This window comes from Leptopilina boulardi, unplaced genomic scaffold (assembly GCF_019393585.1).
Source record: "Leptopilina boulardi isolate dan_hultmark-lab unplaced genomic scaffold, ZJU_Lbou_2.1 LbouV2_310, whole genome shotgun sequence".
In the NCBI taxonomy this organism is placed as follows: Eukaryota; Metazoa; Arthropoda; class Insecta; order Hymenoptera; family Figitidae; genus Leptopilina; species Leptopilina boulardi.
The window spans coordinates 1,011,743-1,038,588 of NW_026137875.1; the positions used below are offsets into that span (position 1 = coordinate 1,011,743).

Genomic DNA, 26,846 nt, shown 5'->3' on the forward strand with positions numbered 1-26,846 from the left:
TATGTTCAAAGTTAGTTAATTAAAAAAATATATATATTTAAATTTACTTAAAAAGCAATGAAGGTATAAAAAAAGTCTATTTTCACAGTCTTAAGGGAGAAAAGATATTTTTTTTTTTTTTTTGCACGAGAAAAAGTTATAAATATGCTAAAGACTTGTTGAGAAACAAATTATGAGAGACGAATTATGTAATTTGAAACATTGAAAGTTTATTTTTTATTTTTTAAAGTTTGTATGAGCTACTACTACCAGTACAGAGAAATATGAGATGCGCGCAAAACGAGAATCGATTGAGCGTTTATGAAATGTGGAATGTAAAATATATGAGTGAGTGGTCACCCGGATTATGTGGCCTTGGCTATATATGTGCGTTTTCTAGCGTGAATTTCTGCTGAATGTGTTGGTCTATGTTCCACAGGTTGGACCTCCAGGCTTTACTTATGCAATCACCTGTTTTAACCATGAATCTGCTATTGCAATTTTATTAACCATTCAAACCTATACAGTAGTTTCATGATAAGAAAATCGATGTCTGACCTTCAATATTCGCATAAGTGTTAACAGTTTTTGTAAATTTTTATTTTCTAAATAATTTTTTTTTCTATTTTATTCTTTTTTATATATAACATCTAGAAAAAATATTTCTTTGAAACAAATAAATTGGGTTTTTTAAATCACTTTTTGAATATCAAAGATGAAATTTTTTTGAATTAAAAAAAGTTTTTTTTTGCTTAGACGAAAAAAAAATTTTGAAGTGTTTTGAATTAAATTTTTTCTTTAAATAATATTTTTAACCGAAAGAAAAATTTCTTTGAATCTAAGAAATATTTTTTTCGAACTTAAATATGCTGAGTTAGAACGACTGCGTTCGCGCAGAATACGTAAATTCATAATATAAACTATAGCTGGTGTGTGCCTCATGGCAGCGAGTTCATGCCGTGATAATTATAAACGGATTTATGGTCTAAACTGTTAATTGTATTGCTAAATTTTGTTTTATATTTTCTTACAGTGAGTGATAAAGATGTTTGTGAATTGTTCGTGTCTTTGGGATTTACGAGTGATATATGTGTGAAATGTGGAAATACTCGCAGTGTGTATTGATTGTTTTCTTTGTGATCAAAACTCTGTTTTACATGTAACCTCACTTGTAAAAGTCCGTATTAAATTAATTAAATGTTTTTGAAGTACATTTAAAACTATTTCAAAGATATTTAATTAAGTAGTAAAGATGGAAATTAGTTTTTTTTGAAAAAACCACATGTTGAGTTTGAGGTTATGTTTGTCATTTTTATTTAATTTTTATAATTTATAATAAATTTCTTAAAAATTTTAATCTACGTTTTAAATTTCGTTTAAAAGTATATGATTTACAATTTTGATATTTTTTCTGTATAAAGTTAATTTATTTCAGTATTTTAAATATGAAAAGCTAAGGCCGACGATGATGGGCGAAAGCTCATTTTTAATGATTTTTAAAAAATAAATTATGGATTTTTCAAAAAAAAAGAAAATAAATAAACCAATTACTATTTTTACTACAATAATAAAATCCAAAAAAATTAATATCTACACTGATATTTAATTAATTTAATATATTAATTTAATATTTTAATCAAAATACGAACATAGGTATATAGATATACAATCTCAAAATTAAATAAATATATTTTTCATTTAAAGAAATTTGTGCACTAAAATAAAAATTTATTTCTTTGATTTAAATAAAAAATTTCGTAAAATCAAAGAAATATTTCTTTGAGTCAAGAAAATTAAGGTAAAGAAATAATTTCTTTAAATCAAAGAAATTTTTATTTGACCCTATAACAAATGCACAAATTTCTTTGAAACAAAGAATCTTTTTTCTGGGTGTACACTGCCGCTCAATAATATTTGCCCATCTTACAGCATATCAGGGCTTTACAAAAAGGGGAATCGAACTTACGACCTAAGGACTATGAGTCTAACGTTTTACCAACTACGCTACGCACACTACGTGAAAACGAATGTTAACTTCTTGATGCCATTTGAACTTGCAATATAATGTAAAAAAATAAATTTTTTTAAAAATTGAAAAATTATTTAAAAATTTTTTTTTAATAATTTTTAAATATTTTTTTCCTAATTCTACACATAATAAGGAACATTTTTTCTCTGAACAATTTTTTTCAAAAGTCAATTGTTCATAAGTTATCAACAATTGAAAAAAGGGTTATGTTTTTTTAAACAATTGGTCATATCTTGCTCAAAAATCATCGTAGAAAAATTTTCAAAAATGCGTTAGAAAGGTGATGAAATAAGCTTTAAAATGCCGTATCTAGAATTTAATTCTAATTATTTCTTCACAAACTGTATCAATTTGAAATTTACAAAAAAAAATGGAAAATTTTTTATTTCATTTTAAACAATTAAACAATGAAAACAAATTTTTTTTTAATTTTCTCTTTTGTATCGTTCAAGTCAAAGATATAAACTTTAAGATGAATATTTGACGAAGATTATTATCTTTTTTAGAATTAAAGATACAAAACTTTTTGTAAAGCCCTGATATGCCGTAAGGTGGGCAAATATTATTGAGCTTTGAACGCATGAAACTGACTGTCCCCATTTACCCCAAAATTTAAAAAATTCCATAAAATTCGGGGTAAATTGGGACAGCATAGTTTCTAAGAAAGTTTTAAGAAAAAAGTTTCCTTAAGTATATTACTGTATTAAGGGATGAATAAACTTAAAAAAAATTTGTAGTAGATATACAGGGTGTTCCAAAAGTATGGAAACTTGCAAATATCTCGAAAAGTACGAATTTTCGTAAAAAATGTTCAATACAAAAGTTGTTCCAAACAAAAAGATCTACATTGTTGAAACCAAAAAATTGGGCCCCGGGCCCAATGTTGGGCCCTACAATGAAAAAAGTAGTTTTCTTAAATGAGACCACTGATTTTGAATATCAAATTCGTAATCCCCATGAAATTCTGCGTTCAGACATGTGGTATAAGTGCCCAAAATATTGGGCCCAACAGTTTTCGACAAAGAAATAAATTTAAAAAATCGTATCTTTGGGGGTTTTTGGGGTCACAGGATTACAAAATTTAAAGCTACTTTTCAAATTGGGCACAGAGCCCAATGTAGGATTCCGCGGCCCAATGTAAGGCCCACAGTAAAAAAATTAGTTGTCTAAAATAAAACCCACTAATTTTTAGTATCCATTTCGTAATCGTCATGAAATTCTGGATTTAGTTTTGTAGTACAAATGCCAAAAATATTGGGCCCAATGTCTAGGATTGGGCCCAAAATTTGTTGACAAAGAAATAAATTAAAAAAATTGTATCTTTGGGGGTTTTTGGGTTCACAAGATTACAAAATTCAAAGCTACTTTTCAAATTGGGCACAGAGCCCGCAATGTAGGATTCCGCGGCCCAATGTAAGGCCCACAGTAAAAAAATTATTTGTCCAAAATAAAACCCACTAATTTTTAGTATCCATTTCGTAATCGTCATGAAATTTTGGATTTAGTTTTGTAGTACAAATGCCAAAAATATTGGGCCCAATATTTTTGGCATTTAGACTTATTTTTTTTACTGTGGGCCTTACATTGGGCCGCGGAATCCTACATTGGGCTCTGTGCCCAATTTGAAAAGTAGCTTTGAATTTTGTAATCCTGTGACCCCGAAAACCCCCAAAGATACGATTTTTTAAATTTATTTCTTTGTCGAAAATGTTGGGCCCGATATCTTGGATTGGGCCCAATATTTGGGGCACTTATACCACATGTCTGAACGCAGAATTTCATGGGGATTACGAATTTGATATTCAAAATTAGTGGTCTCATTTAAGAAAACTACTTTTTTCATTGTAGGGCCCAACATTGGGCCCGGGGCCCAATTTTTTGGTTTCAACAATGTAGATCTTTTTGTTTCGAACAACTTTTGTATTGAACATTTTTTACGAAAATTCGTACTTTTCGAGATATTTGCAAGTTTCCATACTTTTGGAACACCCTGTATAATAGTTGAACCAATTGAAATTTATTTATTTTTTTTATTTTTTTTTTATTTCAGTATTTTGTCTCGCATTTGGAAAAAAACAGACTTAAAAATCATATACCAAATTTTTTTCTTATTCCTTATGACTCCCATAACAGAAATTCACTTGAATTTTTGATTTTTGTCATTATTAACCAAATTGACAAAAATCAAAAATTCAAATGAATTTCTGTTATGGGAGTCATAAGGAATAAGAAAAAAATTTGGTATATGATTTTTAAGTCTGTTTTTTTCCAAATGCGAGACAAAATACTAAAACAGTTTGACTTTGATTTTCAAGTTTTTATGCATTGAGCGATAACTTTTTTTTATCTTGCTGCCAATTGTCAAGATAAAAGCTAGGTAATACTCAAAACCTCTTGCAGGTGATCTGAAGTTAAAATATTGACGTTGAACTTAATTTTAAAACTGTAAATTAAGCTCCAAAAACTCTTGTCCCCATTTACCCCAACTGACCCTAAATAAATAAAAACTTAAAATACAGTATAAGTTAAAAATATGCTGAAAATTTTTGGTAAATAAAAAAAAATTGCTAAAGAATTTAAATTCACGGAAATTTGAAGCCAACTAATCTCAAATATATAATAATAAATTTAGTTTGTGCTCTAATTGCACTAATAATTCAATTAAAATTTCCACCTTTTGCACGGTTTAATTAATAGTTGTTAATTAGAATTTAGATTATATAAATATAAGAGATTAAAAAGGAGGAAAAATTTTAAATTAGAAGGAGTCCTTTCTAGAAAGGATATATATTTAAAGTAATTGGGAAAATTTTGTTCTTGCAGATAAGCGAAGGTGCTGCTTCAACGAGCGAAGGTGCTACCGAAAAGGATGTTTCCAGCAGTCAAATTACTGTTACACTATCCGACAAGTGAGTTGTTTTTTTTTCTCTTATTTGCTTCCTTAAAATTAAAATAAAAATAAAAAAAAAAAAAAAAAGTATTATATTTTTACACCGGGACCGATAACCTTTTCAATTAAACATCATATAACGAATTGTAGGAAGTTTATTAATATTAAAAATTTATTACTCTCTCTCTCTCTCTCTCTCTTCTTTAAATTAAAATTTAAACTTGATTTAACTCGTTATTGGTCGATGAAAATTTAGGTCGAGTTTATTTCTTAATTTTAAAATAACAGAAATAACTGCTGAAGGGAAAAATTCATTTTTTTTTTCTACTTGAATTTTTTTTTTCTTTTTTATTTTCGTGAATGATGTAATTTTAGAGCTTATTCTTTTAGAAATTGATTTACATTTTAGATTTAATTAAATATTTATTATTTCATACAAATTTATTATAATTTATAAATAAATAATTTATATAAAATTTGTTTTTTTACATATATAGGTACACAAGCTTAAAAAAAGAAAAAAATGAACCCTTTCGTTTAAAATATATTAAATTTTGTTTGAAAAAGAAAGTAGGTATCTAGGACTAAAAGTGAAAAAGTTATGAGTATAATTGAAAAAAATGTTGTACTAATTTTTTAATGCAAATATCTCGAAAAATAATAAATATTTTTTTTCAAAATTTTTTTACTTAATTAGACCCATTTATACTTAATAATTAGGATACTCATAAATAAATTAATAATTTTTAAATAAATGAATTACTAATATTATAGTAATACTAATATAGTGTAAATTAATTTTTTTAATTTTTATAAAAATTTGATAAATTTTGTAAAGAAAACGTTAAGTTTATTTTAAAATATCATGTTTTTAATTTGAAAAAATAATACCAAATTATTTTATTATTATTATTATTTATTTACATTAGATAAAAAAATAATTTTTTTCAACTCAAGTAAAACCAATTGTGCTCTTTTTACTTGATTCGGAAAGAATTTTATTTTTCATCTCTACCTACCTGGGTAGGGAGTTAAAAGTACCAAAATAAAAGTAAAAGTGCCAATGCCAAATTTCCAAAATTATTATTTTTCCAATGGACATTTTTTTCCAAAAATTATTTAAAAAAAAAAAAAAAAAATGATAGTCAACTTTAAGAATGCAACTTCACGTTTATTTCACTTCATTTGTTGTTATTAAATTGCCAGTGCAGCATTAAATGTCAGCTTGTTTAATAGTTTTTTTTAAATTTATGGTTTATTAAATTAAAATTTTAGTATAAATTAAATAAGTAAATAAGTAAATAAGCAAATAAACAAATGAACAAATAAAAAAGAAATTCAAGTATAAATAAAGAGAATCAATATATATATTTATATCTGACGGTTTGAAAATAATATACTATCGAGAGATGTTCGAATGTTAAAAACGAAAATTTATCACTTAATGTAAAAAACTTTTTATGACACGTCTTTCTTGTTCGTGTAATTTGTCCTTCCATGATTCACGGAGAAATTACATCATTCCCGATAAAAGTTCGCGAGTGTAAAGTAAAAAAAAAAAAAGAAAAAAAAGAGGAGAGAAAAAGAAACGTGCACTGGAGTTCTTTGACGTTCGTTTCTAAACCTGATCTGCAGTTGGTCGTTCAAATATTATTATTGCACACACAGATATTATAATATATATATATATATATATATATATATATATATATATATATATATATATATATATATATATACCTGTGTGTGCATATACAATATATATATACTAAGTAAAGAATCTTTCATTGGTTTATATTATATACTGAAAAAAAAAAAGAAACAAGGACGACTGCGTTACGAAACGGATGTGATAAATTTGTGATCTTACGAGTTGATATGTATAAGCTTATGTGATTCTGATGCAGAAAATTCTTCTTTTGATATGGTGACTATAATAATAGTACCTATAGTAGATAGATGTAAACTTTGCCGACTGTTATTGTATATTGTTTTTTCTCTTTCTTTTCATTGTTAGAGAGCCTGGAACGATTGCCCATCCGACAAAACTAAGCAACGGAACTATTCCCAAAGGCATTGCAAAAAGTCAGGATTCCGAGGATCTCAAAGAACACGCGAAGGATCAAAAGGACGCTTCGGAAAAACAACAGAGCTGTCTTGACGAACCAAATCTTCTGGTTAGTGTGTTTTTATTTTTATTTTCTTAAGTTTTTTTTTACGGCTGCAATATATATAATTAACAGATTTTCTCAATTTTCTATATATTTAATTTATATTATCAGGAATAAATTTGGAATTTTCTTCTCGATACGAAAAAATTGGGACGCATGAATAAATCCTAAAAATCAATTGTTAGAATTTTTATTTAATCGAATTTCATTAGATATAATTTTTATTCCGACGAATTTTATTTATGGGGCGCATGATTATTCCCCAAATTTCAATTTCATAATTTTCAACACATCGAAATTCTTATTATCGAAATGTCATTTCACATAATTTTTATATTGCGAAATACCATTTCATATAATTTTTATTTTTTCGAATAATCATTTATTCTAATTTTTAAATAATAGAATTATCTACTGACATAATATTTATTTTGCCGAAAACTTCTTTAGCATAAACTTCATTCTTCCGAATTGTTATTTGTTATAATTATTAATTCTCCGAATGATTACATATAACCTAAAATTCATTCATACTAATCGCCATTTAATATAATTTGCATGTTTTTAAAATGTCATTTCACATAATTTTTATATTTCGAAATAACGTTTAACACAATTTTTATTTTTTTTCGAATAATCATTTATTCTAATTTTTAAATAATCAAATTACCTTTTAACATAATTTTTCTTTTTGACGCATTGATTAGAAGTTTTAAATGTTCGAATTTCAATTATCTAGAATTTTCATCTAATCACATTTCCATTTAGTATAATTTTTATTACTTTGAAATATTATTTTACATAAATTTCAATTTTCTAAACTTTATTCGTTATATAATTGTTATTTTTCTAAAATCCACATAACCTAAAATTCACTGACACTATTTGCTATTTGACATAATTCACAAAACACAGAAAATTTAAATGTCCTAAATTTTGTTTTGCCGATATGTAGTTTTTCACAATCTCTATTTCTTTTATAATAGTCACTATGTACATAAGTTCCCATTTTCGAATTTTCAAATAACATATATATGATCCAAACAACAGAAATTTCTTTCATCTACAATATCACGTCTTAGGTTTTAAGCAGTTGTTTCCCATCTATGTGTTTTATATTTTTTGATTAAAATTGTCGATAAAGAAAATAAAGATTTTTTTTGTTTATGTATAATCTACATCTTCTTTACCGACTATTTTAATCAAAAAATATAAAACACATAGATGGGAAACAACTGCTTAAAAACTAAGACGTGATATTTTAGATGAAATGAAATTTTTGTTATTTGGATCATATGTTATATTTAAAAATACGAAAAAAGGAATTTATGTACAGTGACTATTATAAGAAATAGAGATTATGAAAAATTATATATCGGCAAAACAAAATTTAGGACATTTTAATTTTCTGTGTTTTGTGAATTATGTCAAATAGCAAATAGTGTCAGTGAATTTTAGGTTATGTGAATTTTTGAAAAATAACAATTGTAACAAATGAAGTTTAGAAAATTGAAATTTATGTAAAATAATATTTCGAAGCAATAAAAATTATACTAAATGGAAATGTGATTAGATGAAAATTCTAGATAATTGAAATTCGAACATTTAAAACTTCTAATCAATGGTCATTCGTCAAAATACAAATTATGTTAAAAGGTAATTTGATTATTTAAAAATAGGAAAAGAACTAGGCGCAATGGCGCCTACATCTAGGGTTTCGTGGCGCTTTAAATTTTAATTAAAAAAAAAATAAATCAAAAATAAATAATTTAAAAATAAATAATAAAATTTATTTTATAAATTTTATGTACTATTAAATTTTATTTATTTAGCAAAATTTTTATTATAAATTATAAAATATTAATTTCTATAAATTAATTCTCCCCCAGACAGTAAATTCGAAGAAAATCAAAAATTGGCAAAATCAAAATTCAAAAAGGTAAATGAAAGAAAAAAGAAAGAGTGGCTGTGGAGTGGAGGTCTTTCTTCTATCATTTATCTTTTTTGATTCACAAACAAAAACATTAGGTAAAATGTCCATTCGATAATGTCCACTATTAAGACATGTCAACTATAGGGACATGTCAACTATAGGGACATGTCAACTATATGGACATGTCAACTATTGGGACATGTCAATTACTGAGACAGGTGAACTACTGGGACATGTTAATTATAGGGGCATGTTAACTAATGGGACATGTAATGTCCATTCATGTAATGTCCATTCGGGAAAATGTCCATTCAGTAAATGGAGATTTGGGATCTGTGGGGCCCCAAAATTTGAATTTGGGAGCTATGGTGCCCCAGAATTTGAATTTGGGATCTGTGGTGCCCCAAAATTTCAATTTGGGAACTATGGTGCCCCAAAATTCGAATTTGGAAGCTATGATTGCCCAAAATTAGAATTTGGGATCTGTGGGGCCCAAAAATTCGAATTTGGGAGCTATGGTGCCACAAAATTCGAATTTGGGATCTCTGGTGCCCCCAAAATTCGAATTTGGGATCTGTGGTGCCCCAAAAGTTTAATTTGGGATCTGTGGGGCCCCAAAATTTGAATTTGGGATCTGTGGGGCCCCAAAATTCGAATTTGGGATCTGTGGTGCCCCAAAAGTTTAATTTGGGATCTGTGGGGCCCCAAAATTTGAATTTAGGATCTGTGGTGCCCTAAAATTTTAATTTGGGATCTGTGCCCTAAAATTTGATTTTGGGAGCTGTGGTGCCCCAAAATATACTACGGACAGACGGACGCCAAAGTGAAACTATAAGGCTTTCGGCCATGGGCCACGAAACCCTAAAAATTAGAATAAATGATTATTCGAAAAAATAAAAATTGTGTTAAACGTTATTTCGAAATATAAAAATTATGTGAAATGACATTTCAAAAACATGCAAATTATATTAAATGGCGATTAGTATGAATGAATTTTAGGTTATGTAATCATTCGGAGAATTAATAATTGTAACAAATAACAATTCGGAAGAATGAAGTTTATGCTAAAGAAGTTTTCGGTAAAATAAATATTATGTCAGTAGATAATTCTATTATATTTAAAAATTAGAATAAATGATTATTCGAAAAAATAAAAATTATATGGTATTTCGCAATATAAAAATTATGTGAAAAGACATTTCGATAATAAGAATTTCGTTGTCTTGAAAATTATGAAATTGAAATTTGGGGAATAATCATGCGCCCCTTTATTTAATCAAATTATTATTTCGTAGAATATCTATGAAACAGATTTTCTATATTAGAGAATTTTTATATAATCGAAAATTCGCTATACAGAAGTTTTATTTATACGAATTTTCATTTGTCAAAATTTATTTGCTCGAATTTTCATTTCACATAATATAGACATGTTAAAGAATTTTTATTGGGTAGAATTTTATTGCGTAAAATTTTCATTTCTTCGAATTATTATTTGATATAATTTCCATATAACCGATTTTTCATACTATAGAATTTTTACTTAACCGAAAAAAATCATTTTCTAATTGAAAGAATTTTCATTTGTCCGAAATTGCAAATGACTGAACAAACAATCGACAGAAAGATTTCGGCGCGATTTTTAAAATCAACCAATTAAAAATTATCCATAAAATTGTAATTGGTTGATTTTAAAAATCGCGCCGAAATTTTTCTGTCGATTGTTTGTTCGGCCATTTGCAATTTCGGACAAATGAAAATTTTTTCAATTAGAAATTCTGTTAAATGATTTTTTTCGGTTAAGTAAAAATTCTGTAGCATGAAAAATCGGTTCTATGGAAAATATATCAAATAATAATTCGAACAAATGAAAATTGTGTAATATATAGAAAATCGTTTTTATGAAAAATTCTGCAGAATACTAATTCGAAAAAATGAAAATTCGGCTGAAAAATAATTATGACAAATGAAATTCCATCAAATGAAAATTTTAACAAATAATTTTTTGAACATAATCATGTGTCCCTTATTTGATTCAAATAAAAATTATTTGTTTCAAGTAAATATTTATTTGTATCAAATCCATTTTTCTTTAGTGTACAATCTTTATTTTCCAATAAATTGCACTTTTAATTGCAGTGAAAAAATGAATTAAGAAAATTTTCGATTTCAAACTATGTGGTTTTGTGACTGCAATTTTTATTATCTTTTTGAATTTATTTTTTTAAAAAACGGTTTTTTGTAACGTAGTATTTTTGTTTTATTTTAATTTGCAATTCATAAGGTCGAATTTTTATTTTGTTGCAAATGATAATCTTAAATTCGAAACAAAACAAAAAAAATACAAATGATAATAATAAATATTTTGAGGCCTTTAACTGTTAAGGCCTCGAAATATGTATTTTCGAATTTAAAAAAAGTTCGCAAAAAATTGAGTAAAAAAATGCATAGGTAAAACCTTTGTTTTCCATATTTTTAATTGGAGTGAAGAAATGATTTTAGGTTTCCGATTTCAAACTATGGTTTTGTAACAAAAATTTTTATTAATTTTTTCATAAAAAAAAAGTTTTTTTCTTTTGTGACGTAATATTTTCGGTTTATTTTGTTTCGAAATTCTTACGTTCGAATTTTAATTTTATTGCATTTTCACATGTCAAAGAATTTTTATTTAATATCAAATTATTATTTAATAGAATTTCTATTTTTAAACAAAACTTTTACTTAATAGATTCTCTAATTTAAAAAAATTTTTGTCAGGAAATTTTAGGAAATTGAACAAATTTACAAAAAATGTCAATTATATATATATACTTCCTGCGTATTTGTAAAAAGTTTTGTGACCTATTTTATATAATTTGATTATTTCTTATCTTTTTCACCTTCCTCATGATTTGATTAATTTGAAGATGTAATATTTAAAAAAATAATTAAATTTACAATGTAAAAACATTTATTGGAATGTAGAATTAATTAATTATAATTAATTATTAGATTACTTAAACTTTAATTTATTTAAGTCTCAAATTATTCGAAATTCAATTTGTACAAATTTTATTTGTTTCAAGTTTAAAATTATATTCAATTTTCAATTGATTGAAGTATCAAATTTTTCCGTAATTCAATTTGTCCATGTTTAATCAGAAAATTATCAAGGAAATTTAAATAATATTGCTTAATTTTTAAATTCTTCATGAAAAATTCTTTTAAATTAAAAATTTTTGTTTAATAAAATTTTGGCTAAATAAAAATTTTTATTACCTAAAATAAAAATTAAGTTAATCAAAAAATCTATTTAATAAAATTTTGTCTAAATAAAAATTCTATTAAAAATTTAAAATTCTGTTTAATCAAAATTTAAATAAAAGTTATGTTTAATGAAAATTCTGTTTTTTCTAAAAAGTATAAAATTCGTTCGATTTTCCAGTCGATCGAATTTTATTCGAATCTAAACATAAAACAAATTCGCTTAAATAAAAATTCGATAGTGTGAAACTTCGTTTATAAAATTCGATCGACTGTAAAATTAAACTAATGGATTTTTAGAAAATATTTATGTGTGTCCCTTTTCAATATAATGATAATTTTGAATATAAAGTACTATTTTATAAATATTCTCGCTTTTATTTAATGTACCAGAGAAATTTTTTTTTTTTATTCAAACCAAATATAATTTATTTAAATTAAATATATACACATTTTTATATCTTTTCGAGAAAATATAAATTTTAATTAAATATCAGTAATTGAAATTGATATTACAATTTCGAGTACACTGGCAATTAAGATTATTTTTAAATTATCAGTAATTGACAATCCAATTGATTGGAATCGTTAATAAATTATAATACATTTATTTTTAAATATAAAATTCAAATATATAATATTTAAATTATCAGCAATTTTGAACATGTAATTTTAATAATTTTTATATCTGTCACTAATTAAAATTATCATTAATTGAAACTACAAGAAATTTACATTGACAATTATTATTATTGAATTTATCGTTATTTAAAAACACTAATTTTTTTTGTAATACTAGTTAACTGAAGGCAACATAAAATAATTACAATTATCACTAATTTAAACTACGATTAACTACTCTTTAAATTTGAATTTAGAGAATAAATGAAAAATATTATATAATCAATTAAAATTAACATTATCACAAATTCCACATATGAGCAATTCCGGGCAAAAAAAATTTTTTTTTCATGAACTATTTTTTTCTTAAAATAGCATCTTTTTGTGAGAAATTTGAAAAAAAATTGATCTCATTTGGATAACAAAAAAAAAAGTTACATGGTAAAAAAAAAAAAAAACATTTTTTTATCCGGAAATATTCAAAACTTATTAATTTTCAAAAACAAATTTTGTGCTGATTTATGCTAGACTTGGAGAATTCAGCACAAAATTTATTTTTGAAAAATATTAATTTTTGAATATTTCTGGGTAAAAAATGTTACTTTTGATTTTCTAATTTTAAATTATTTTCAATTATTTTTTCATTGAAATAAATAATTACTATTAAATAAATTTTTTTTCTAATTGAGTGTAAATTATTTTCACAACAGTTCTATAATCAAAAATTTATGCGGAACAATAAAACAATTTTTAAATTTTAAACAATTTAAAAAACTTTTTGAATAAAAATTCTTTTTTTTTAAATTATATTTAAATACTTTCCAAGATGAAAAAACCAATTTTTTGTTTTTAAATTTTTTCAACTGGATCTCCAGAAATTTTTTTTTTTTATTTAAAACAGCTAAAAATTTCAATTTTTTAGAGTTTCAAAAAAAAATTTCGTCTAATATTTTCAGAAACTTATTTTGATCACAAGTTGGAGTGAAAAAATCATTTAACATTGAAAATTAAATTTGTTAATTTTAGGGGATCCGTTTGATAAATTCTGACCGAGAAAAAAAATTGTTTTTTTATGTAAATTTTGCTAGATATGAATTCTGTTGAATGGAAATTATATTTTTCGATTTAGTTAAATAAAAATTCTATTAAATTAGAATTTAGTTAAATAGAAGTTCTTCGATATGAAATTCTACCTAATAAAAATTCTTTAAAATGCCTATTAAATTAAATGAAAATGCGAGCAAATAAAAATTCGAATAAATAAAAATTATGTGAAATGAATTTTCGGTTATATAAAAATTATGTGTAATATAGAAAATCGTTTTTATGAAAAATTCTTCAAAAATACTAATTCGAACAAATAAAAATTCGGCTCAAAAATAATTTTGACAAATGAAATTCCATCAAATGAAAATTCTAACAAATAATTTTTTGAACATATTCATGCGTCCCCTTTTTAATTAAAAAACTGTTTTTTTTTAAATTGATTTAAAAATTAAAATATATATAGAATTGAATTAACTTTTTGTTTTGACTGAGTTCGTTGACGCAATTTTAATCTTAATAATAAACGGTTTGTCATGAAAAGTTTTGCGTTTGGTATTTCATTATTGAAATAGCTTTCAACGTTGTTTTGTCTATATTCATATAATTTCTAGATGGAATTTAATTAATAATCGATTTATTTATAAATTGATTGGAGTAGAATTTTAATTAATTTTTCTTTTTTTTTCTTTTCAGCAACCGGTGCAGAGTTCGCGAGTTGGAGAACGAAGAGCAAGTAGCCCGTTTCAAAATGGACGAACCGAGGTCCTGATTGGAGAACCCGAGGGTGGCCCGAGGTCACCTAGAGGATCCACATCTTCGGCTATCAATGACAGTAACTTCCTGACCACACCAGAAGAGAAGGATTATCCCGAACCAATTTGCAGGTCAGTGCAAATTAAATATGCATATCAAATTTCATCCGGAGATTCAAATTGACAAATTCATTTATTTACCCGAAAAAAAAAATAATAATAATCTGTTGATTGGAATTGAAAATTTAAATAGAATTTTATAATAGATTGCTATAAAGTGTCGTCCAATAGAAAATTCATTGATTTATTTATATTGAAAAGTAACTAAAGACTTTTACTCAACAAAAATGAAAGTAATGAAAAATCGACGGGCATCATTATCTCTTAAAAATTATTAGTTCCATTTTTTATTTTAAAGAATTCTATTACATTTTTTTTTGACCAATTTTCATTTTTCGAATTAGCATTTCAAAATTTTATTTTAAAACGAATTTTTATTTTATAGAATTTTTAATTACTAAATTTTTATTTAGTAGAATTTTTATTTTACTGATTTTCTCTTTACACAAATTTTTATTCAAAAGAATTCTAATTTAATCGAATTTTAATTTAGCAGAATTCTTATTCGTCCATTTGCAATTTTGGCAAATAAAAATTCAAACAAATGAATATTCGGAAACTAGAAAAATTTTACATTTAAAATTTAGTTTCACTTAAAATTCTGTTTGAATGAAAATTATGCTAAATTAACATTCGGTTAAATTAGAATTATTTTATTCTATTATTATTATTATTATTATTATTATTTATTATTTATTTATTATAAAAATTAGGTAAAAAAAAAATTCTTTGAAATAAAAGTTTGGTAGCTAAAAATTTTGTTAAAAATTCGTTTAAAAAAAATTTCTGTTAAATGCTAATTTGAAAAATAAAAAATCGTCTAAAAAATAATTATATTTGATAAAATTCTTTAAATTAAAAATACTAAATAATTATTTTTATAGAATAATCATGCGCCCAATAAAATCGTAGGGGAAATAGAAAAGAAAATTTAAAAAAAAATTCTAATCTTCTGAAAGACAATTTTAGTTAATTTTTTTTAAATTTCTAATTCTCTCAAAATAAAAATTAATATCATAAAAATATTATTTTGCAATTAATTAATTAATTATATGATTGATTAATTAAAGATAAATAAAAATTTATGATTTATAAAATTTTGGGAAATTGAGTTAGATTTTATTAGAATGAATTTTTTTTTTTGTTATAAAAATATATTGATTTTCTAATGTTGTTAGAAAATACTCAAACCACGTTTCGTAAATCTTTACCACCAATCCTAAAGATGAGGAGTTGGAAAAGTTACTGTAAGATGTCGCTAGGGATATAAAATTGAAGAAAACAAGCGCCAGACTTAAATAACTCGGTCCCTATTGAATTGAATATAAGATTTACAATTCTACTATACTTTTGTTTTTATCACATATTCCTTTCGTGAAATAATTTTAATAATTTGATTTTGAATTATCAATTTTTTTTTTTTAATTTTTGACTTTTAATTTATTATTTTTTTTAATAATTTTTTTTTTATTAATATTAATTTATATTCGTTTTTTAATCCTCAGTCTCTTTCATCGTTAAAATTGATTTATTAATTATTATAATTATATTTTATTTTTTATTATTATTTAATTTTTACGATTTTTTATTTTTTATTTCTTTTCATTTATCTAAAATTCTTGTGTTTATTTCGTTTTCTATTTTTCCCTCAAATTTTAAGTTTTTGACTATTTCTAAAACTTTCGATTTTTTCAAGTTTTCTTTTCTTTAACACTGAATTTCCTTTTTCTATTTTCTTTTCTTTTCATTTTTTTTTTTGAAATTCTAGATTCTAGACCACTGACTTCTTTTTTTTAATTTTTCTTCAAATTCTTTTATTTTGGAAATTTTAAAAAATTTTCTATTCATTTTTTTTCAACAAAAATTTCAATTTTTCTCAAAAAATACTTTTCTTTTATTTTTGTAAAAATTTAATTTTTTTTTTCGTTTTTTCTTTCAAGTTATACTATTATTTTGAAATTTTCGATTTTTTTCCCTTCAATAATAACTTTTTTTTCCTAATTTTCCTGAAATTCTTCTTTTATTTTGGAAATTTCAAAAATTTTCAATTATTTATTTTTAACATTAAATTTTCTATTCATTTTTAAAAATTCTGTTTTCTTTTTATTTTCTTTCAATTCTTCTCTTAGATACAAACTACTGTTTTTTTGAATTATTAAAAACAACTATATTATTACTATATTTATTTAAATGCAAATTTAATTAAATTTAAACAAGTTATAAAAATTTTTTTTTACAATGATTCATTTTCAGGTTATTAATAACTTTTCAGAAAAAAATTAGAAAATAACCGGAAATGTGATTTATTATAAATAATAGACATCCTGTTTAATTAATTCATAAAAAATTATTTTTAAATTAATGAAAATTAATAAACAAAAAAACTTCTAAAATTAAAAATTTTTTCTACACACTATACTGAAAGAAAATAATAATAATTATACTAAATTTTAAAAAATTATTCTACAATTTTGGAAAAATATACTAAAAAGCCAAATTGTACAATTAAAAATTTTAAACATTAAAAAAATTAAAAATCTTATGTACAAAAATAACTATACAAGTTATAATAATAGTAATAAAAAATTTAATAAAAAAAAATTATTTTTCACAAACAATTTTGTTCCGAATTAATTCTGAGAAATTTGATTAATTTAAAAAAATTAAAATTATTTACAAATTGTTGAAATATTCTTTTTCCAAATTTTAATATATTATTTATTTGTAGTATATAAACCAGTTTATTTAAATTACAAAAAGTTTCGTAAGAAAATTTTGCTTTTTATATCAGATCGTAAAATGCTTTTATAAAATTTGATTATTATTTTCTTTCAGTTTCATTTTTTTTTTTTTTTTTTTGTGGTCGAAATTTGTGCATAGGCTCTTCTTTCGTTTCCGGTCACTTATTTTCCATGATATACAATATTGTTGTCTCGCCATATATATATATAGAACGTGAAAAGCTTTTTTTATTCCTTTTCAAGTAGAATATGCGAGATTCAGGGAAAAGTGTATTTCAAGCTTAAACTTGGAAGAATTGAATCTTGAAAATGAAGAAAAAGTGAATTTAAAGCCCAAAGGGGAGATTATCTTTTTCAATAAAATTTGTCGAATATTGTCTGGGCGACTTAAACTTTCAAAAGTATATTGGAAGAATATTATTTTATAATCTCTTACCAATATTTAAGTTGAAATTGAATTTCTTTCTTTTTTTGATACAAAAAATAGTTGAAAAAAAGTTTTTTATTTTACATATTTTATATTTATAATCAAAAATTATAATTATTATAATTATGATTACATTATACTCATATTATTGAATTCTCATTTTCTGATATAAATTTTGATTAAAAATTATAAATGATTTAAAAATTATTGTAATTTGTTATTGTCAAATCAGATTTTTTGTTTAAAGATGAATCAATTAGTGGTTCTTTAAAAAACCATTTCTGTTTTTTTTTTCTTAGATTCAGGAAGTTTTTTTCCAAATTTTAAGGAAAACTTTTTTTTTCCACTCAACGTCTCAGGGAGAATTTCTCTCTTTTTTAACCAATTTTAAAGAAAACCTTTCAGTTCGTTTAAATTGCTTTTTCGAGCGTAAAAGCGTTTCTCTTCTCTATTACCTCGAATTTTTTTTCATGATTTTCACGAATTTTGTGTTTGAGATGAAATCGAAGAAAATTTTCAGAAAGAAAGACTGCTATTATGCATGGAGGACATTTATATGGGACATTCTATGAGAAATTTTCAATTAAAAAAAAATTTTTTTTTTTTGGAAATTATAAAAAATAGAAAAAATACGTATTTCTTTTATTTTGTTATTTAATGAAAATTATGGAAGATATGTTTTTTTGTAAATCTAATGTAGGTATTCAGTAGAAATTGTATTAAACTGAATTTCTACATATTACATACATAAGATTTAGAGCATTAGAATTAGCATTTCGTAGAATTTTTTTTTAAATAAATTTTTGTTCAACACAATATTTGGTAATTTTTATTTAAATTATATGCAATTTTTATTAAAAAAAAAAAATTCTAATTTGACAGAAGGGCATTTCCACGCGAGAACAATTGAATTTTCTTGCATGCGTCACGATGACTAAAACGGCTGTATCTTTTTTCAAATTTTCTTATATAAAATCAAAAAATTTTTTGGAAACGTTTCTATATTTTCTTATATCTTTTTGCATCGAAAAAAAATTTTTTATTTTATAATAATTTCAAAAAAAGTTACAAACAGAATTTTCAAATAACAGAATTTCCAATTCTCTGAATTTTTATTTGACCGAATATTTATTTAATAGAATATAAGACGCCGAATTTCCATTTGTCCGAAATTGTAAATGGCCAATAATCATAATCAACAAAAAGATTTTATCTGAATTTTTAAAATTGTCCAATCAGAAACTATCAAGAAAATTACGATTGGTCAATTTTTAAATTCGCGCCAAAATATTTTTATAGGTTATCTTTATATGGATATTTTCAATACCGGTTAAATGAAATTTCTGCGTTTAAAAATTTTTATCGCAAATAACAATTCGTCAAATAAAAATTCTTTGAAATAAAGATGCGGCGAATCAGAAAATCTATGGCATTTAAAAAATTGACCTTTACAGTTTTCATAAAAATGTGCTCATATTTAATTTATCGACATTAATTATTATTATTTAAATTACTATTTTAACTCAAAAAAAGTTTTAGCGAATGTATTACTTGGCAATAATCAATTATCCTAATGAGTAAAGCATATTATTTTCTTGTTTTTAAGGGGGTGCATGATTATACCATAAAAATCATTAATTAGAATTTTCATTTTAAAGTATTTTACACGGAGAGAAATTTATGCTACTGGGTAACATAATGATGTTAAGGGCAACCATATTTAGTGCTAAATATACAGACAGCGATATAGATTGTAGTATTTACTATCAGATGATTATAGAAATTTGATTGTACAATTTACAATCTTTGATGTTAAAAATTTTATACGATCTCTTTACGTTCTCGAGTGGCAAATATACACGAACCTAACCTCGCTTTTTTTGTAAACTTAAATAATTTCATTTTATTTTAAGGGGGGAACACCAGTTGTAACTCAAAAAATAATGCTTTTTTCAAGAATATTTTCCAAAAGAACAATGAATCTTTTTAAAGAATACTATTTATTAGTTAAAAGTACATGTAAAAAGCTGTAATTTAAAAGAAAAAAAAAATTTTTTTAACAAAAACTTTTGGAGATATGAGCCATTGAAGTGGCGTCTTAAGAAAAAAGGCGAATTGCGGTGACCAGCATTCTGCAAGTATACTTCGTCTGAAATACAAAAATGAAATTGATTTACATTTATTATAAGATTATCTAGTTCGTGATCGAAGGATTTAAAAAAAAAAAAAAATTTGACAAAATGGCGACCTGTCAAAGTCAAAAGTATGATTTTCGTTAAAAAAATACGGTCGATTTTCAGCTATATAAAAAAAAGTTTTGCATAAAAAAAAAAATCCTTCGATCACGAACTAGACTTATATGTGTAAATGAAGCACACTAAATTTTAAATAAATCGGTTTAATGGTATTCGAGTAATCGTGGTCACCGACTTGGAAAATGTCATTTTGAGAAAAACGCATTCAAAGTTTCAACTTACTTTTTTTTGTTCAGAAGAAATTTTGTTTCCAAGTTACAAAGAGTCATCGATTCTTGGACCATATAATAACTCTTCCGCAGTGGTTGCCGTTTCTAAATCATAGGAAAAGGCCATCTGTCGTTAGGGTCAGTTATGGCTGGCCACCTTGTATGAAGCCACGGGACGCGCCGATGCAGTGTTCTGTATATCTCATTTATTTTTCACCGGATCAACTTTGAAATTTACAGACACATTTCTAAATATGTGTACTTTAAGAAAATGCACAAAAAAAAAAATTGATTTTTCGAAAGTTACAACTGGTGTTCCCCCCTTAATAAAACATTTCCATAAGAATTTAAACTTTAAACTTTTTACATAAAAAAGAGTATGTTTATTTTTTCACTCCGTCTATAAAAAGGACTTGCTTAAACATAAATATATTTATCAAACGGTATATTTTTTTCACAGAGTCAATTGAATTTGTATTATTTTACTAATTTTTAAGTTTAAAAAAAGTAAGAAAAAATATGAAAAAGTTTTTTTTCCAAAAAAAAATTTCAATAAACACATGTACATTTATACAAACGAAAAAAAACTTACTTGATTTTTGTAATCTTGAAATTTTTTAAAAAATTTTAAGCGAGGTTCTGCTTTTGGTATAATGAGTGATATTGTATCACTGTCCAGTAAGTAAAACGATTCTTCATCAATTTCACCGTCTAAACAACGCAAAATTGTTTTGAGGTTATAAACACGTTCACACTTCAGTCTTCGCTAATTCAATCAAAATAATAAACCTACCTCCAAAAGATGGAATCAAAGATTCCATATTCCACGACATTAATAAATTTTTAACAAACTCGTCCATTTTTTAATCACAACTTTTTTCACTATATATAAACACGTGCGTGAAAACACAAGGACCGCAATTGAATAGGCGAAGTATACACCACAATCAGCGCATGCGCTCACATTTAATTTTTACAATATTTGATAGTAGTGACTACAATCCAAAAGCTAACATATTTTACGTCTTTGGGTAACATCTTGGATAGTAAAATGTTGATAGTAGATTCTTGTCAGTAACACAATGATAGTACCTTGTACAATCTTTCTTTTTACTATCAAATTCTTACTATCCATTTCTCTCAGTGTATTAGAAATAATTATTTTTTAGACGAATTTCACAATTTTCGAATTAAAATTTGACAGACTTTCTTTTTATACAAAATTTTTACATAACAATATTATTAGCTACCGAATTTTTGCTTGGCAAAATTTTTATTTTCGAATTTTTAAATAACAGATATTCCAATTATTCACCGAATTTAAATTTGTTCGATTTTTTATTTGTATACGAATTTTCAATTGATATAATTTTTAAGACCCCGAATTTTGCCAAGGAAAAACGATTAGACCCATATGGTTTAAACCTTGGCAAAAATCTCAAAAACCATTGCTTATGTCCGTTTCCCATGGTACAATTTTCCATAGGAAATTTTTTTTTAATTTTAGGATTTTTAACCATTGCTAAAATCTTGGAAACCATGGGAAAATTAATTTTTTAATTTTACTAATTTTGGGCCATTGCTAAAATCTTGGAAACCATGGGAAATTTTTTTTTTATTTTACTGATTTTGGACCATGACTAAAAACTTGCAAACCATGGGAAACAATTTTTTAATTTTACAGATTTTGGACCATTGCATAAATCTTGCGAACCATGGGAAATTTTTTTTTCTTTTTCACGGATTTTGGACAATGGCTAGAAACTTGCGAACCATGGGAAAATTATTCTGTTTAATTTACGGATTTTTGACCATTGCAAAAATCATGCGAAATATGAAAAATTAATTTTAAAAACTTTCCAATGGTTTGCAAGTTTTTAACCATGCTCCAAAATCCGTAAAATAGACAAAAAAAATTTCCCATGGTTCGCAAGATTTTAGCAATGGTTTAAAATCAAAAAAATTATAAAACTTTTTCACATGGTTTTCAAGATTTTAGCAATGGTCAAAAATCCGTAAATTAAGAAAAATAATTTTCCCATGGTTTGCAAGATTTTAGCAATGGTCCAAAATCAGTAAAATTAAAAAAAATCATTTTTCCATGGTTCGCAAGATTTTATCAATGGTCCAAAATCAGTAAAATTAAAAAAAAATTTCCAAGGTTTCCAAGATTTCAGCAATGGTTAAAAATCCGTAAAATTAAAATAAAATTTCTAAGGTTTCCAAGATTTTAGCAATGGTTAAAAATCCGTAAAATTAAAAAAAAAAATTTTCCCATGGAAAATTGTACCTTGGGAAACGCACATGAGCAATGATTTTTAAGGTTTTTGCCAAGGTTTAAACCATGGGTCTAATCGTATTTTTCCTTGACAATCGATTTCGCCCATGGTTTTTATGATTTTACCCATGGTTCCATTTCCACACGGGAAATGACCGAACAAACAGCAATCGAACAGAAAGATTTCGGCGCAATTTTCAAAAATTGACCAATTAGAAATTATTAAAGAATCGTGATTGGTCAATTTTAAAAATTGCGCCGACATCTTTCTTTTGATTGTTTCTTCTGTCGTTTGTAATTTCGGACAAATGAAAATTCGGAAACTTAAAAATTACAAAAAATTAAAAATTCTTACAAATAAAAATTTGAACAAACTAAAATTCGGTGAATTTGAATTTCTATGTTATTATTAAAAATTCGAATCACATAAAATTCGTTTAAATTAAAATTCTTTTAAATAAAAAGTCATGTGAAGAAAATTACTGTAAAATAAAGATTCTGACAAACAAAAATTCGGTAGATAAAAATTTTTTTAGGTAAAAATTTGTATAAAAAACAAAATTTGTCAAATTTTAGTTCGAAATTTGTGAAATTCGTCTAAAAAAAAAATGTATTACTAATTACAATACTTTAGAATTCAAGTAAGTATTGTTGGAAATTTTCCGAAATTTTAGTTTCATTGTAGATGGCACTGCCTTACAAGGACCTTCCCTTAAATGGAATTTCTATTAAATAATAATTTTAAAAAATGAAAATTCGTCTAAAAATAAATTGTGGATAATGAAAATTCTTAATAAATTAATTTTAGAGCTCTCTTTTTTTGATTGAAAATTTCACATATAACGCCCCATAAATATATGTGCCATTCCAGGAGTTTTTTTAGCACTTTTCGGAGTAACCTTTCCAAATTAAATGAAACATTTTTTTTAATAATATTTATTAATATAAAGGTCCAAAAAATCACTTTTTAAGTAAAAACAATTGTTTATTTAAAAAATACAACAATAAATAATGCAAAAAATTCACTTTTTTTCCTGCAACTCCAAATAAATTGGTTTAAAGATCAAATTTTTCCTTATTTTTCAAGCTTTAATACCGCACAAGAAACATAGAGTACGAGAAAATATTCAACTCACAATTTTTTAAACAATGTTTGTTTACTTTTTTGTATTTTATTTACTGTGAAACGTCTGCTAAAGCTGCGCGCGACGTTTGGAAGTTGTCGCTTTCCTTATTGAGCAGAAGCTCATTACACTAGCGTAGTAAAAAACATGTTGTGTGAAAAGTGAGGATTTTCATCCTTCAAAAATGTTTTTCATGATTTTTTACTGCAAAGTAGATAATTAAAAACCATTCAATGTGATAACCAGAAATTTTTACGTTTCGTTTAATGACAACATAACCTCACTTTTCGCACAACATGCTTTCTACTACGCTAGTGTAATGAGCTTCTGCTCAATAAGGAAAGCGACAACTTCCAAACGTCGCGCGCAGCTTTAGCAGACGTTTCACAATAAATAAAATACAAAAAAGTAAACAAACATTGTTTAAAAAATTGTGAGTTGAATATTTTCTCGTACTCTATGTTTCTTGTGCGGTATTAAAGCTTGAAAAATAAGGAAAATTTTGATCTTTAAACCAATTTATTTGGAGTTGCAGGAAAAAAGTGAATTTTTTGCATTATTTATTGTTGTATTTTTTAAATAAACAATTGTTTTTACTTAAAAAGTGATTTTTTTTGACCTTTATATTAATAAATATTATTAAAAAAATGTTTCATTTAATTTGGAAAGGTTACTCCGAAAAGTGCTAAAAAACTCCTGGAATGGCACATATATATATATATCCCTCTTTCGAAGGGAAACTGTCTTCTTCGAGTGGTGCACTTTTTTACATGATTAGACACTCCCCCATTCTCTTTTGCCAAAGAGTCTACTGAATTCCAGCGAAAACGGAGTGCCGTCGACCCTTCACTTCACTGCCACTTTGCCAGTATTTCACACAAGAGGCACACCCACGGGAACACACGTGTCACGTGTGAGTGTAGCCTAAACAATGCGTTTCCCAGTCTTTTTAATCTCACTGCATCGAGACGGGAAGTTCTTCTCTTTTCTTCTTCTTCTTCTTCTTCTTCATCTCATGTTTGCCTCTTCTTCCTTCTCACTTTGTCAGGTTGAGAGATAGCAAAAAAAAAAAAAAAAAGTGGTGAAGAAGAAACCGAGAGAGGTGGAATGATAAGGAAAAGAAGATGAAATGTGATTAAGGAGTGGGGGAAGTGAATCGAAAGAGTGGGATTGTTGGTGAATGCGGTGTATGAGAGAAGGGGGTAAGGAGAGAAAAGGTGTATGATAAAGAAAAAGAGTGAGAGAAGCTATACCATCGGAGAAAGATAGAAAGAGAGAGAGAGAGAGAGAGAAAAGTCGAGGGCTTGGCATGCGCATACCTTCCTTAATCTCGTGACAAGCGAGGTATATATGTTTAAAAATAATTCTCATGCATAACTGCTCAGACTCTCCGACACGTTCCTTTGCATTTGGAGGGATTCTTTCATTTTTTATCACAATCAAAATCTGGTCCACCTACAGTTGTGATCATCTTCTTGAATATTAGATTTTTATGTGGGCTTTGGTATATATTGTATATACTTTAATTTTTTAAGACAGCTGATATTTTTTATACTCGCAAGAAATACATTCATATGATCAAAAATCATATCTTCTTTCGAATTCAAAATGTGAATTCAAACAATTTTTTTTTCTTCTTTTATAATTTCACGATTATAAAGAAGAAGGCATACATTAATTTTAACTTCCAATCGAATAATATTGGTTTCGTTCATATATATATATAGTGAGAATAAAAATTTAGTATCGAAAACAAAATTAACGAGTTGAGAATTTTTGTATATGCGGTGGCAACCAATAAGGAAGGTTTTCAATAATTTTTGTTAACGCATGCGCAATTCAAAGATGCCAATGACCGTTAGCAAACGCAGCTGCGCTTGCGCTATATTACAACTCTCTCATTGGTTACCCCCTCTCTGGTTACTCTAAAAGATAACATTTCGAATTATTTATTTGACTCAAATAATCGATTGTTCATAACTATTATCAGATAAATATTTATTTGAACCAAATAATTCTTATTTAAATTAAATAAATTATATTTGAACCAACAATTTCTGTATTTGAAGCAAATACCATTTAATTGACTGAAATAATAATTATTTGATGCAAATAAATATTTATTCTATAATAATCAAGTAATCGAGTATTTGAATCAAAATAAGGTAATATAAATATAAAGTTTATGTTCAATATACATATAATTTTAAAATTTTATGTTAAATAAAGAATTCTTTCAAATGATATTTAGAAAAAATTTAAAATTTGTCTAAAACAATTTTTATATTAGAATAAAAAAAAATAATAGCCTCGATTAATGGTTTAAAAATTTGCACAATGTTTTTCCTTTAGAAGAGAAAAGAATATGTAGGTGAAAAATAGTTCAATTCTTTTTTTTTTCCAGTCAAGAACGATAAATATTTTATGTTCAGGTAGAAAAAGGATTGCGGCTATATACAACATCGAATGGTTTAGGTTGAGTTCAAGGTAAAGTTGTGGTGCCCTAAATGAGACGTTTTAGTCATCAAAATCACCCCACATATATAGTAAATCTCGGTTACATGAAACCTGTGGCTCAGACTCACTGCACTGAAAGAAATTTCATAGGAAAAAATAACAAAATGCGTATTACATTTTAATATATTCTTTTAGAATTTAGGGAAAAGTGTACTTTTTATTAAAATTCAATATACTTTATATTAAAGTTCCAACTTAAAATCTTTTTTCAAATATTAATAATTATTGTAGAAAGAACGTAAAAAGATTACCAATATTTGAAAATATTATATTAAATTCTCATAGAGTTGTTGCATTATATGGAATGTAGCGTTCTAATATTTGTAAAACTTTATACGAAAAATTCAGAATGTCGGAAGAAAAGGGAAAAAAAGCGGAAACTGTCGGACGTTTCCGTTAATTCTCGGGAGGAAGAGGAGTGAGACTAGGAACAACACATTCACACTTATGATACAGGTTAATACACATACTAATGAACACGCACGTTCATTTCGCTTATACATAGACATT

The 26,846-nt window shown here is 25.2% G+C and overlaps 1 protein-coding gene and 1 long non-coding RNA gene across 4 annotated transcripts in view; one reads left to right on the plus strand and one right to left on the minus strand.

The window, feature by feature from the left end:
• Positions 1-26,846, plus strand: part of LOC127283756 (protein PALS1) — a 222,585-nt gene that overhangs the window by 96,990 nt on the left and 98,749 nt on the right. For all 3 annotated transcript variants that reach the window (XM_051308829.1, XM_051308833.1, XM_051308830.1), the window contains 3 exons: positions 4,832-4,917; positions 6,916-7,075; positions 14,607-14,797. In XM_051308829.1, coding sequence (XP_051164786.1) covers positions 4,832-4,917; positions 6,916-7,075; positions 14,607-14,797 — 437 coding nt within the window. The remainder of the gene's footprint in view (positions 1-4,831; positions 4,918-6,915; positions 7,076-14,606; positions 14,798-26,846) is intronic.
• LOC127283758 (uncharacterized) lies at positions 19,937-20,737 on the minus strand. Its single transcript, XR_007843392.1, has 2 exons — positions 20,431-20,737; positions 19,937-20,102 (listed from the first exon to the last, which is right to left on the minus strand). It is a non-coding gene; the product is annotated as an uncharacterized LOC127283758 (long non-coding RNA).